This window comes from Urtica dioica, chromosome 1 (genome assembly GCF_054948205.1).
Source record: "Urtica dioica subsp. dioica isolate 48M chromosome 1, U.dioica_male_clone48M_v1_H2, whole genome shotgun sequence".
Classification (NCBI taxonomy): domain Eukaryota; kingdom Viridiplantae; phylum Streptophyta; class Magnoliopsida; order Rosales; family Urticaceae; genus Urtica; species Urtica dioica.
The window spans coordinates 2,879,861-2,893,948 of NC_142756.1; the positions used below are offsets into that span (position 1 = coordinate 2,879,861).

The 14,088-nt window shown below is 35.3% G+C and overlaps 3 protein-coding genes across 3 annotated transcripts; all 3 read left to right on the forward strand.

The window, feature by feature from the left end:
* Positions 1-6,304: 6,304 nt before the first annotated feature.
* Positions 6,305-6,986, forward strand: LOC149406349 (putative calcium-binding protein CML23). Its single transcript, XM_089625383.1, has one exon. The coding sequence runs from the start codon at positions 6,407-6,409 to the stop codon at positions 6,830-6,832; it is 426 nt and encodes a 141-aa protein (XP_089481509.1). The 5' UTR covers positions 6,305-6,406; the 3' UTR covers positions 6,833-6,986.
* A 2,291-nt stretch (positions 6,987-9,277) lies between these two features.
* On the forward strand, positions 9,278-9,936 carry LOC149406350 (putative calcium-binding protein CML31). Its single transcript, XM_089626275.1, has one exon. It carries the CDS (start codon positions 9,368-9,370, stop codon positions 9,791-9,793), a length of 426 nt encoding a protein of 141 aa, XP_089482401.1. The 5' UTR covers positions 9,278-9,367; the 3' UTR covers positions 9,794-9,936.
* Positions 9,937-12,477: 2,541 nt separating this feature from the next.
* LOC149406351 (putative calcium-binding protein CML23) lies at positions 12,478-13,224 on the forward strand. Its single transcript, XM_089625456.1, has one exon. The coding sequence runs from the start codon at positions 12,589-12,591 to the stop codon at positions 13,012-13,014; it is 426 nt and encodes a 141-aa protein (XP_089481582.1). The 5' UTR covers positions 12,478-12,588; the 3' UTR covers positions 13,015-13,224.
* Positions 13,225-14,088: the final 864 nt, after the last annotated feature.

Consider the following 14,088-nt stretch of genomic DNA (forward strand, 5'->3'; position numbering starts at 1 on the left):
TTAGATAATAACTGTCGCAGGAATCAAGGGGCGTCATTAATTTTGGTAATTAATACCACCGATACACACCATCTTTCTCTCAGAATAAGAAAATGGAGAAGACGCAACCCAAATTTGAAAACCCAGATTTCTGTAACGAGAAACTGAGACCGAGCGCCATCGTCTTCTTCTCCTTCTTCTCTTCTGCGCGCGGCCACCAGCACCGGCCCGAGCTTCTCTTCCTCGCGCGCGCCATCCCGCTGAGACCGAGCGTCACCGTCTTCTTCTCCTTCTTCTCTTCTGCGCACGACCACCAACACCAGCCCGAACCCAAGCTTCTATTCCTCGCGCGCGCCATCTCGCTGAGACCGAGCACCGCCGTCTTCTTCTCCTCCTTCTCTTCTGCGCGCGGCCACCAGCACCAGCCCGAGGCCAAGCTTCTCTTCCTCGCGCGCGCCATCCCGCTGAGACCGAGCGCCGCCGCGCGCGATCGCCGCGAGCCGCCGAGCGCGCCGCCGACGAAGAATTTTTTTTTTTTGGTACGTGTTTGAGTTGTAAATAAGAGTCAAGTAGATTATAAATTGTAAATTGATTCATTTATATGTAAATTGATGTCATGTTAAATATACTGGTTCATTTACAAATATGCAGAAAGTCTGTTTTTGCACAATCAAATTTGCCAGTAAAAAACACGTTATTTACTGGAATCCCTGTTAATAGACAGTAAATACAACAATTATTTGCAGTTTATTTGCTGACAAATCAATTAACATCAGATAACGTGAAAAAGTCTGAATCATTGTATACTAAAATTTAAAATAAAATTGGCAGCCAAATGAATGCAATATTTTCGCCCATTATGAATCAGATATAGTCTATAAATGCTAAATATATTCAGATACTGTCTACAATTTATTCTGCCAGAAATATGGAAACTAATTCTCAATAACTTCTCGCACAATTTTCTCAAACCAAGTCCAATATTTCGAGAAACAATATCTGCTATCCAATTCGGTTTATTTTTAAATTTTAAAAAAAACTGCCACATATATAATGAGTCACGATATTAAAACAGATATTAAAGAGTCAAACACGTCCATAACACTACTTTCCATTTCGGTACATTTCAAATTTCAAATTAAAACTGCCTCAAATTTAAAATGAAGGCGCAATTAATAAGGGCAATTCAGTAAAGAAATTCAGTTAATATTATGCCACGTAGGCGTATTGGCTATTAACAAAAAATTAACTAAATGTTGGCTAAAACACAATTGTCAACGTTAATGAGGCTTTTATGGCCAATTTACCCACACACGGTGTTTTACAAATGGAGCACCTCTGCTCAAATTTCTTGGAATCAAACAACAAATATTTAAAGACAACAACACATACGATATTCTAACTTCATACAGATTTTATTATATGAACTTGTATTGGAAATGATCTATTGCACTTTACAACGAATATCGACGCACAAATATATTAAAAAAAAATTAAGCTTAGCCTATACAAGCTTAAAATTCCTAAAATAATCTTGACTAAATACCTTTATAAATGGGTAATTTAGCAAAATAGCCAACTTAAACGTTCGGAATTGCTAAATAGTCAAGGTTTGGTAAATATTAGGTAAATATCCAATTTTATATATTTACAAATGTAAATATTAAGTAAATAGTCATTGTCATATTAAGTCACGTCATCATTTATGGTTATTTATCTAATATTTAACAAACTTTGGCTATTTAGCAACGTTTAAATTGACTATTTTTCTAACTTTTTTTTATATAAATTACAATATCGGTAGAAATACGGAAGTGGTATTTTCCTTTAAGTTACCATGTGATTAATTGACGAAGAATTCAAATATTCCAGTATATTCATTCTTGTCATCATCAAGTTGGCAAACACTTACAAGTCCTTAAAATATCTACGCTCATGGAAAGTCAGCCTTGAATGGAACCACATTTTTTTTTATCTTTGTCTCCTTTTATCATTTTAGGGTTTAGACCTCAAATGCTAGCAAATTCATTTTCATCATAATCAAGTTCTCGAACCAGAGTCCTTAGAACTCGACGCGCATCGTAAACACGTTTGTGCTGGCTCTTTATATATTTTATTAAAGATGATTTTGTCGGTGTGATCAGTTTTCAAATTTTTTAGATGAGAATAGAGAAAGCTCTAGTTCTGTGTTTGCTTAGAGCGAGTAATACGTGTAGATATGATATATCTGTATCCTACGCTACATTTGGAGCTTCCAGGGTGTGATTTAAATAAATAAATAAAACAATTATTCTAAAGCTATAACAAATTCTTGGAAGAGTTCTAAATATAATTAACGTAAATAGTTTAATGTGGGATGACTTGTTTGAATGCCAATCCTGAGTCATTGTGGTTTATCATATATCAACAACCGTACGAAAATATATAACATAGAGTTAGGACCACGTGTTTGACCTTGACAGTTACTATTTTTCTAATGTTGCAAAATTGCTTGTTCTTTTAAACCAAAATTAGATTATTTGACCCCCAAAAAATGACACCAAGTAGGTGACTTAATTTTATAAAGGTAAAAATATGTTATTATTTATTGCCAATATGCTATATATGATTACACTTTTCCCCACCCCACGTTTTAAGAGTCGTTATTCAGCATCTGTTGAATTAAAAACTATTTGTTGTTTTGTAAATGGTATCGAGATTGTATTTAATTATGTTTAAAGTTGATTAATTATCCACGACCACGACTAATCTAAAGCATATCCATAGCCGACTTCCTTGGAATGTTCGAGTCCATCTCCAACCCTCCAATAAATAAATAAAATAAAGGTACAAAAGATATATAGCCATGTATAGTATATTATTTAGTCAATTATTAGTAAATATTTGGTAATAACTAATAAATATGTGTAATCAATTGTAAATAGTTATAAATAAATAGTGTAATCAATTGTAATTAAATAGTGTAAATAGTTGTAACTATAATAAAGATTAATTATTTATCAAATATTTACGAAAAATTGGCTAAATAGTCATTTAAAAGTGTAAATATAGCTAATTTGTTAATTATTTGATAAAATAAACTAAAGTCTTAGATTGAAAAAACTAAATGAAATACTGCGAATAGGAAGCTGCCAAGTGCTCACTGATCTTCTGGTGAAAACAGTTTTGGCGGTTAGAGATATTTTAGCGAGCTCCAGTTTCTTCGCTTAAAGTCAATCGATCTTATAAAGTCGGTGCTTTTTCCACCACAATTTTCGTCACGATACTATACAAGGGAAGCAAAATAAAAATAAAAAATTAGAATATTATCATTTTTTTTCCTACCCCATTAAAGAATTTTAATCTTATAGATTGGGTACTGTTTTTAAGTGTTAGTAATAGATAAAGATATACTGCACATAAGTATAATTAGTAAGTAGCGCCCGTTTATTTGTGATTTTATATTTTTAATATACAAATGGAATTTTTTTTTTTATTTTAGGCATTTAAATTTATTTTTGTTAACTTAATTGTTATATTTTTTATTTTTATTATACTATAGTGATATTTTTTTTTTTTTGAGGGAAAAACCGAGAATTCCATTAGAAAGAAGTTATTACAATCACTAATGCAGACTTTGAAAGTCCCAAAACAGAGATGCTCATGATCTCGGACTGAACCGAACCCATCGATAAGATCATATGAAAGCGATCATGGGGTTTAAACGTGGCTTGGAATCCAACAATGGAAAACCAACAAAGCACACAACTAATCGAGCACAACATCAGCTCTTTGACAAAAACCTCTATGGTTGATAGGCAAACCCGAACAACCAAGAGCACAAGCCTCGGAAGAGAGTCTCAAACCTGCATAAACGCTTGTCTAACAGGAATTCCATAACGGAAGGCTGAACGATGGCTAATCCAACTTCAGAACACAGAAAGCTATTGCAAAAAGTAGAGAAAACAGGAAATTACAACCAAAACAAACACAAAAGATACCACACAAAGAACAATCGTAACCAAGACCCAAACAACCCGTCACTCGCAAGCGTCAAAGACTCGAACCCACGGCGTGGAGCACCAGGAAGCGACGACGAAGGAGAGTCGGACCGCCTAGCTGGCGGCGGCGCTTGGGCCGGCGGTGGCGAGGCCGGGCCTGGTGGTGACACGGTGGTGCCGACCGGAGCTCTGGTAAAGGAAGGGGTGCTCGAGTGCCGGGCGGGGCTCTTGGTGGTGGCCAGCCTCTGGAGCGTGGTCAGAGAGGTTGGGACCGCCTTCGAGCTCGGCGGTCGACGGATCTGAGCTCGGCGGTCGACGAGTCTGAGCCGGCGGTGGCGAGCGGCCTCTGCGACGGATCTGAGCTCGGGTCTGAGCGGCCTCTGCGACGGATCTGAGCTCGGGTCTGAGCTCTGCGGCCTCTGCGACGGATCTGAGCTCGGGTCTGAGCGGCCACTGCGACGGATCTGAGCGGCCTCTGCGACGGATCTGAGCGGCCTCTGCAACGGGTCTGAGAAAGGGTCTCGTGGAGAATCGCCCTCCCCTCCGGACCGGAGCCGCGACAGCGGCGGTGCCAGAACCCAGAGGGGCGGCGGCGACGCTCACCCCCGCTAGATCTAGATCTAAGATGCTAAAGGGAGAGAGAGGGTTTTTAGAGAGAGCTGGTTTTTCATACGGTCGACTTACTATAGTGATATCTTAGGTCTCTTCTTTTTACACAATTATTCCAAAATGTCAGTTTTTTTATAACTTTAACAAAAACACTAGAACTGATTAATATATGTATGCAATTGAAGTATTAGTCCAAAAGTGTTTTGTCCACGGTAACTACTACAAAATCTTGCATTTTAAGACATAAAAAACATAACTTAAAAAATCCATATGACTAACTTTAAAAAATTCATAAACGGCCTCTATATATGACTAACTTAATAAGTAAATGTATTTTTAAGACGTTTAAAAAAAGTATTAAAAAAATTCAAGAAACACGACCTCATATCTCTCTCTCTCTCTCTCAAAAAAAAAAAAAAAAAAAAAAAAAGTATATGTATGCAGAAAATGTTGATGTTAAGACATATATGAAGATGTTTTAAAAATGACTTAATATATCTTATAAAGTCATGGTTTAAAACGTGTTATAAACATATAAACAGTTGAACTCTAATCACTTTAAAAGTTTTTTTGAGACATTTTCTAAACAACTTGTAAAGTCATATGAAAATTTTGAGCTATTACAGTCGTGCAATATTTTGAAGAACTTCTTATATAAATTGTCTTTTAATGTAATTTATGTAGTAACGGGCACTGCAAAGATAACCCTTAATCATGTTCTATAATTGCCGTCTTAATGAATTTCTAAATTTTTAACGCCAGAAGTCTTGACCATATCCGAGGAGGGTGAAAGATAGATCAACGTGGAAGCAACGAGGCAGTGAGAAAGTGAAACTTCACATGGATGCTTCAATCCCAAACCATAGCGCCTCAACTCGCTTTGGGGGAGTCCTTTGTAGCTTCATGAGAGAAATTATGGAACAAGTACCAAACATGTTGCAACAAGGATAGTTAAATGTACTTTCGCCGTTGACCTTCAATCCCAAACATTTTGCTACAAGTGCCAAGGGCAGTTACATGGGGCTCTCAAGGGGTCATATGTACTTTTTGAATTTATTTAAATTGTAATTTTTTACCTAAATTTTTTGTAATTTTAGTCTAAATTTATATGATATTTTTCTAAATTTGTCTCCGTGAATTTTTATTTTAAATTTGCCCCCAAATTGGAAACCTAACTTCACCACTCACATGTACTGCTTCTCTTCAGCCTTTTGTTGAGTTTGTTTGGTGGCTTTTGCAACTAATTTCCTAGAAAGGGGAATATTTTTTGTCCATGTACTAACTCGTGTTTTAGCTACCGTTAATATTTTTTAGATTTTTGAATCTCTTTCATGTACGAACTCTTGTCTCTTTATCAATGACAATAAGAAAAATAATTTTTGAAGTACTATAATTGATGCGCTACATGATTTTTTTTTTAATATAGAGGAAAGTATAGAAGAAAAATAATTAATTGCAACAGAGTAATGTAAAGATTAAACAAAAAGCATAAAAACTCGTTCCCCCTTAATTTCGTTAACTTTTTTTTTTTTTTTGGTATGTGTGTGAAAAAATCGTCAGCTCAAACATAACGCCACGTAAGCAAAAGTCACAGCATTAATTATATTTTCCTTTTGACCATATTTAGGAAACTTCCCAAAGCCGTCCTTCCATAAGAAACTATCTTCTACGAAATAACCACCCCACGCGGCATCAATTATTCATATTCACCTATAAATATACCCACCAAAAAAAATCTATTCAGATTCAAGAACTTAAAAACCTTCTCAGCTATAAGCTCTATCTAGAAGCTTAGTAGATTTCATTTCAGTCATTAAGTACAATTTCATAGCTGTTTCATGGACAAACTTACGCAATACGAGCGAGTCTTCGGTCACTTCGACTCCGACGGAGACGGAAGAATATCTCCGTCGGAGCTCCGGCACTGCGTCGGAGCGGTGGGAGGAGAGCTCTCGGAGGCCGACGCGGCGGCGGCGGTGGGATATATCGACTCCGACGGAGACGGGTTTTTGGGTCTGGACGATTTCGTGAAGCTGATCGAAGGAGACGAGAAAGAGGAAGAGAAAGTGAAGGACCTGAGAGAGGCTTTCAAGATGTACGAAATGGACGGCTGTGGATTAATCACTCCCCAGAGTCTGAAGAGAATGCTTGGCAAGCTCGGCGAGTCAAAGAGCGTTGACCAGTGCAAGGCCATCATTTCCGTGTTTGATCTCAACGGCGATGGGGTTCTCAACTTCGACGAGTTCTTGGCCATGATGTCGTAAAACCACATGTGTTCGTGGTGTCTGTAAATATGGATTCGTTCATTTGTCGTATTGTTTTATTTTTCAATGATTAATTTATTCATTTCATTTCATTTATTCATGAAATAAATTGGAAAGTTCTCTAAAGACTGCTGTTTATAGAGCTTGTTTTTCATTCGTGTGTCTTTTCGTTGAAGACTTCTAGTTTGCGACACACTAAACTATTACTTGTATATATATATATATGGTCTTTTCTTGAAGAAGAGAATTTCGTTGCTTATTATTTTATATTTTTGGGTGGAGAAAATAATGAATTTGGTTTGAAAAACTGATATGATCAGTGCAATTCAACTATACTTTCTTTGTACGTAGCGGACTTTTCTTTCAAAAGCAAGTGTGTGCATGTATATTTATAAATACATGAGGTCAAAATTTAATTTTTAAGAGTTGAAATATTCGGTATATGCAAATATATTATTCCAAACATGAGCGTATAGAAACAGATTGAACGAAAATCACGCAATGATCACGGGAAAGGTTGATGATCTAGAAAACGAACTTCTTGCGACTATTTGTGTGATAAACGTCTAATTTGCGCTATCCAAACAATTTCAAACCGTTAGACTGAGCCCTCGAATTTGTAGGTATTTTGCTAAAATTTTCAAGGAAAGTGAACATGGTTTCCTATTTTCTTGAGCGTAGGCATTTATCTATCATTTCAAGTGTGTTTTTAAATTGATGTTTTTTTTTAGTAAAAAATTATATATAAATAAGAGGCATTTTAAAGTGTGAGCATAAAAGCTTACAGGTCTCAATGTAAGAGCTGTAATTTTAAATATGGTGCCATTTTTTCAAAGTTTATTATTTTCGTGTTATTCACATAGAATGCTCTGGAAATTAGATCTAGATATCTAAGGTAGTTCCACAAACTCATTGTGACCATTCTATACAATACAATTTAGCATAGACTAAGCTAGTTTCTCCCACTCTTGGACTTTTTTTTTTCTTTATCGACGACATAAATAGTTGATAAATAATAAAGATATTTTTTTAGAGATTTGTAAGTAACAATGTCACTTTAAACCTGTGATTTTGGATCTAGCATATGTTTGACAATTTATAGGGATATAGCCAAATGACTTATGTGTCAATAATTAAGGTCTGATTTGCCCTTATTTATTAACAAATTCGTCACTTTCTCTCTCCTATTTTTTTCAAATAATTTTTTTTGTATCAAAACTTCAAAAATTCATATCTTTCTCATACGAACTCGAAATTGAGTGATTCCAGATCCTACAAATTCGTGGCGTCGAGATATTCAAAAATAGACTCATTGTGTTTGATGAAAAATTATGTTTAATATGGAATTTTTTGAAATTATCAAAAAAATAAATGGAAACGTAACTATGATGTATTAAACATGATTTTTCATCAAACACAGTGGATCTATTTTTTAATATATCGGCGTCACGAATCCGTAGGATTTGGAATCACTCAATTTCGAGTTCGTATGAGATAGATATGATTTTTTGAAGTTTTTATGTAAAAAAAATGTAGGAAAAAAGTAGGAGAGAGAAAGTGACGAATTTGTTAATAAATAAGGGTAAATCAGACCTTAATTATTGCCACATAAGTCTGTTGGCTATTTCCCAAAAAATTGTGAAACATAGGCTAAAAACAAATTTCATAGTTTCATTTTGGCTATTTCGCTACACTGCCCTATTTTTTAGTACATACAATTATATAGCTTGCAAAATTGCTAACATATATATTTATACTACTAATTTCGTTGGTCAATGAGATTAACTTAATTCAAATTATTAGTCATCAACGACCTTTATCCTTCCTTATTCAAATAAACTTGACTTTTATTTTTATCAGAAATCGTTCAAATCTAATGTCCAACACACTAATAAAGATTAAGAACCAAACTTTAATACTGTGAAAAGTTATGAAACACTTACAAAAACAGTCATATACAGTATACACATGCAATAATGAGAGAACACGTAGTATTATATCTTCGTATGCAAGTAATTAGAAACCGCTGAAGAATTAATTATTCCCATACCTCAGATATAAAATATGACCTCAGGAATAAAAATAACCATGCTTTAAATATTAGTGGAATTTGGCTATTACTTTATTAAATTATGGGCTGCTAGTGTAGAAGTTGGGTCAACGTATACTATATAGTGCTGTCCCACTATATTTCCAAGAAGCGGACACCAAAAGTGTACATGTCACGTAAACTCAAATCAAATTGTTAAACCGCTTGCTTTACGTGTACTTATTTCATTTGCCATAAATCCCAGTCAACGGTCTCGTCATTCGCAATTTTACCAAAATGGCCAGCCCAACATCTATGTGGAAAATACGTGTGTTCACACATCATGTATCAATCGACATACCACCGCTTATATAAATATCCATATACACATGATATGCATGTATATATATAGCGATATCACTCATCTACGCCTCGACGCTCTTCTCTTCTTCTCTTCCTTTTGCTCTTTTTTTGGCTTGACTCAGCTTTCTTGAAACAACACTGGCATGGACAAGCTTACACAATATCAACGAGTCTTTGGTCACTTCGACTCCGACGGAGACGGACGAATATCTCCCTCGGAGCTCCATTCCTGCGTCAAGGAAATAGGAGGAGAGATCTCGGAGGCCGACGCGGTGGCGGTGGTTGAATATATGGACTCCGACGGAGATGGGTTGTTGGGTTTGGACGACTTCGTGAGGCTGATCGAAGGAGATGAGAAAGAGGAAGAGAAAGTGAAGGACCTGAGAGAGGCCTTCAAGATGTACGAAATGGACGGCTGTGGATTAATCACTCCCCAGAGTCTGAAGAGAATGCTTGGCAAGCTAGGCGAGTCAAAGAGCGTTGACCAGTGCAAGGCCATCATCTCCATGTTTGATATCAACGGTGATGGGGTTCTCAACTTCGACGAGTTCTTGGTCATGATGTCATGAATATTCTCTTTTGCCTTTTTCTTAATAATGCATGCATATTTGTTACTTCGATTTTAGGACATGAATACTCGTTTTCATATTCGAATATAGGCATATTGTAATTTTTTTTTATGTTAAAAAGTAGCATAAACAAAGTTGGGACTGCTTAAACGCGTTATTAGTCAAGTCTCGAGATCATATGAGACTGAAGTTTTGATTTTAGTGATATATCAGCTATCAACTGATATATCATTAATACAACTATTATAATATAGGATAATATTTTATTGATATATGCTGCATACCATATCCACGAGTATATGCCGATATCATTAACAAAATATTATTAAAAAAACTAATATATATATATATATATATCTATAAGTCCAAATCATAAAAAATTCTCAAATATTACATATATTTAAGACAAACAAATAAATTCAAAATGTACATAAAAAAAAATCATAAAATGATTCTTAAATAATACTACATATTCAATAAGACAACAGCTTAATTATAAACACATAGTATATTTTTTATGAATGTATATTTTTTATAAATATATATAATACACGTAATATGTATACATGTAATTTGTTACGTGTAGTATATAACAATATATATATATATATATATATATATATGTATATAAGGGATTAACATCTTTTTAAACAAGTAAGAGTTTAACTTAGTAGTAAAGGTGTATATTGTGTCGTGTAAAAGCAATATATCTAACAAATTAAACTAGAATTTAGCACATATATCTAACTCTTCCTTATACCATTAGTTTTCTCACCAGTGTAAGTGAAGACCGTCATTTAATGTATTTTTTAACTAAAAAATGTATGGGTTTTTTATGAATACGTTTTTTACATATAAATCTATATTATCAAGCGTAAATTTTGCAAGTTCTCAAGTGTATTTGAGGTAATTTAGTATTTTTAAAGTGCATTTTAGGTTTTGGATGCTTAATTGAGCTTCGGGATGTCGTGGGAGTCATTTAGAAGAAAACAAGAGTTGAAACGGAGCTAAAACGAAGAGTTCCGGAAATTCAAAGCTAGTCAATAGACCAACGTGGCGGGCTGGGCATCGGCGCCACAGTGAAATCCAGGAACAGAGCACGGCAAATTACGTTATACATCGCGACGCAGTGAAACTTGAGTGCAGCGCGAATTCAACGTTTTTTCTTCTATCTCTATTTCTTGGAACTCACATTGATATTTATTTTATTTTTTTATGATTTGTTTTAATTTATTTTGTGTTTTTGTTACTCTCGACGCCATGAACTGAACCCCTTAAGGGTGGTGGCTTAGCTTTTCTCAATTATGATTGTGGATTCATGTTTATTTGATTGAAGTATTTTTCATGTTTTTTTTTTCTCTATCGCTTTATTTAATTCCATGCTTAATACTTGTGAGAGAGTCACGACCTCATTCATGATTTTTATGATTGATTTGATGTTTGAGAAAGATTAAGTTGATCGTGCATAAGAATTAGATAACCGTAGTAAATTCTTAAACTAGAGATAGCTAGGTTGCTAATTAAAATTGTGTGAACACTCTTGATTGTAATGTTTGTCGTATTTTTAGGGTTTGAGATCGAGTGACGAAAATCCGGTATTGACATAAGTTGTTAAATGCTCGAGAGAGATTTAGCGTTAATATTACGTGAGTGTGATTAGTGAAGAGAGAGAACTGAAAAATCGTGCGTAATTTTAGAAATCGCGATCATAGAAGAGTTTAGTGAACCCGTTGCTCTTATCTTCTTCATAATCATCATTTGTAGTCTTGAGTTCAATTTGTTATTGGTTAATTAAGTTTTGATTAAGCAAAATTCTCGTGAGATCGACTCATTCTTATAATTTTACTACTTAAGCGACTACTTGCGTTTGCGTACGAAAATATTGCAATAGTTTTTTACACATAGACTTTGGCTTTGTCAAGCCTTTATGTATTTATTTATTAGGTGTTGAAGAACTGAAACGGTCAAAACTCAAAACACCACGTGTTTTTTCACAAAGCATTTATAGCACGTGCAGCATAATAGGGAGCTTTGCACTTTTCCACACAGAAAATATAAAAATAACGGGATTTATCTCAAAACCTAAAAAAGGAAAACGCATGCGCTTAATTTTACTATTTCACCAAATATATGTCATTGATGAGAGAATTTGTAGTGCTTTACTGCTTATCACAAAGAAACAAGACTAAGTCCGAGGGGGGAAATAAATACGTAAAGTGACCAAAAATGACCAACCCAGTATATAGCTAATAAAGTCATACATAAAAGCTTGATGGTTATTAACAAAGTAGAACCATGTGAATGTACGAATACTACGCATTTAGCATATCATCATTCAGTCATTTACTAATATATAATACCAGTGGAATTTTTTTGTTACTATAGGATGGGCCTTGGGTCAACGTATTTTATATTATATCTAAGAAGCAGACACAAATAATGTACACAACTTGGAAGTTGAATATACAATAAATTTCGTAAACCGCTTACTTTACGTGTGCTTATTTCATTTGACGTCACTGCTAACATATTTACTACTTTTGTCGAAATTTCTATGTGCTTCTTTCGAGTCAACGGTCTTCCCATTTTCCTAGTTACCAAAAAACCCCTCCCGACAACATATATATATACACACACATAAAATACGCGTGTGTTCTCATTTCTGATGTATCAATCAACGCCCATATAAATATACAGCGATATATCACTCATCCACAACTCAACTCTCTTCTCTTCCTCTGCTCTTTGCTTGACCTATTTAATCTAGCTTTTAAGTTTTCTTGAAAGAGGTGATAATGAACACGCTCACACAATACGAGCGAGTCTTCGGTCACTTCGACTCCGACGGAGACGGAAGAATATCTCCGTCGGAGCTCCGGCACTGCGTCGGAGCGGTGGGAGGAGAGCTCTCGGAGGCCGACGCGGCGGCGGCGGTGGGTTATATCGACTCCGACGGAGACGGGTTTTTGGGTCTGGACGATTTCGTGAAGCTGATCGAAGGAGACGAGAAAGAGGAAGAGAAAGTGAAGGACCTGAGAGAGGCTTTCAAGATGTACGAAATGGACGGCTGTGGATTAATCACTCCCCAGAGTCTGAAGAGAATGCTTGGCAAGCTCGGCGAGTCAAAGAGCGTTGACCAGTGCAAGGCCATCATTTCCGTGTTTGATCTCAACGGCGATGGGGTTCTCAACTTCGACGAGTTCTTGGCCATGATGTCATGAATATTCTCTTTTTTGTCTTCTTCTTTGTTATACATATTGTTTGTTTCGATCTTAGCACTAGCGTACTCGTTTTCATAGTCAACTATAGTCTATTGACATATCAAGTTGGGACGGTTGAATTATCAGTCAAGAGTCAAGGCTCAAGATGACTGAAGACCTTAATTTAATATAGTTTATATGTAATAAAAGCCAGGTCGTTTTATACCTAGAAACTTTTTCTGTGTCAAGCCTTTTTTTTTATTTTTTCGTTTTAGGTGGTTTGATTAAGAATTAAAATGGTCAAACTATCTCGGAGCAAAAAATAGAGGGGGTCAAACTGTACATGTTTTGATAGAGCATTAATAGCACGTGAAACATAATAGGTTCCCAGCCAAAAGATCGAGATTCTTAAACATGTGAAATACGTGGGCTAAAAAAGGGGGCTTTAGAGGTAATGATCTCAAACCTAAATGGAATAGTAAAAAGGTGCTTAACTTTACTATTTCACTCAATACATTTCATTAGGCATAGAGTTTTTACTGATTGGTTGAATAGAGTTACAAAGAATCAAGAGTATATCTATAGTGAAAATAAACGATATCTTCTTAGCAAGCTCGTATTAATTAAATAAAACGCTAATATTAAAACGCTAACAACAAAAATTAATGGTTATAATTTTGTCTCATTCTAAGGAATCAGAATTTCCTCCAATTTAAGGCAAAAAAAATCGGTTATTCTCTGATCGTGTTGAACATGTTGGATCTTTAATCCAATATGTTGGATCCTTAATCCAACATTGGGCTTATATGTTAAATAATTATGTGTTGTGAACTGTCAATAAAGATGGTCCATTAAAAGTGATCTAATTTGGTATACGGTTATTGGGCTTTAATGTATCTAACAGGTTGTGGGCCTTTAATGTGTAGACTCATTATGGGCTTCTATTTCAGTGATGGGTTGAAATAGGAAGCCCACTAGGGTAACCTAGGGTTTCTCTATAAATACGGCTGGTCCCCAGGTCACACGTAACATTCTTGTCATTCCTGATATCCCGTCGTCAGAGTGAGCCAGAGAGAACTGAAGGGACTCTCAGAG

Bases quoted from the DNA above. Each gene is read 5' to 3' on its own strand.
- LOC149406350 (XM_089626275.1), top strand. From the start codon at position 9,368: ATGGACAAGCTTACACAATATCAACGAGTCTTTGGTCACTTCGACTCC.
- LOC149406349 (XM_089625383.1), top strand. From the start codon at position 6,407: ATGGACAAACTTACGCAATACGAGCGAGTCTTCGGTCACTTCGACTCC.
- LOC149406351 (XM_089625456.1), top strand. From the start codon at position 12,589: ATGAACACGCTCACACAATACGAGCGAGTCTTCGGTCACTTCGACTCC.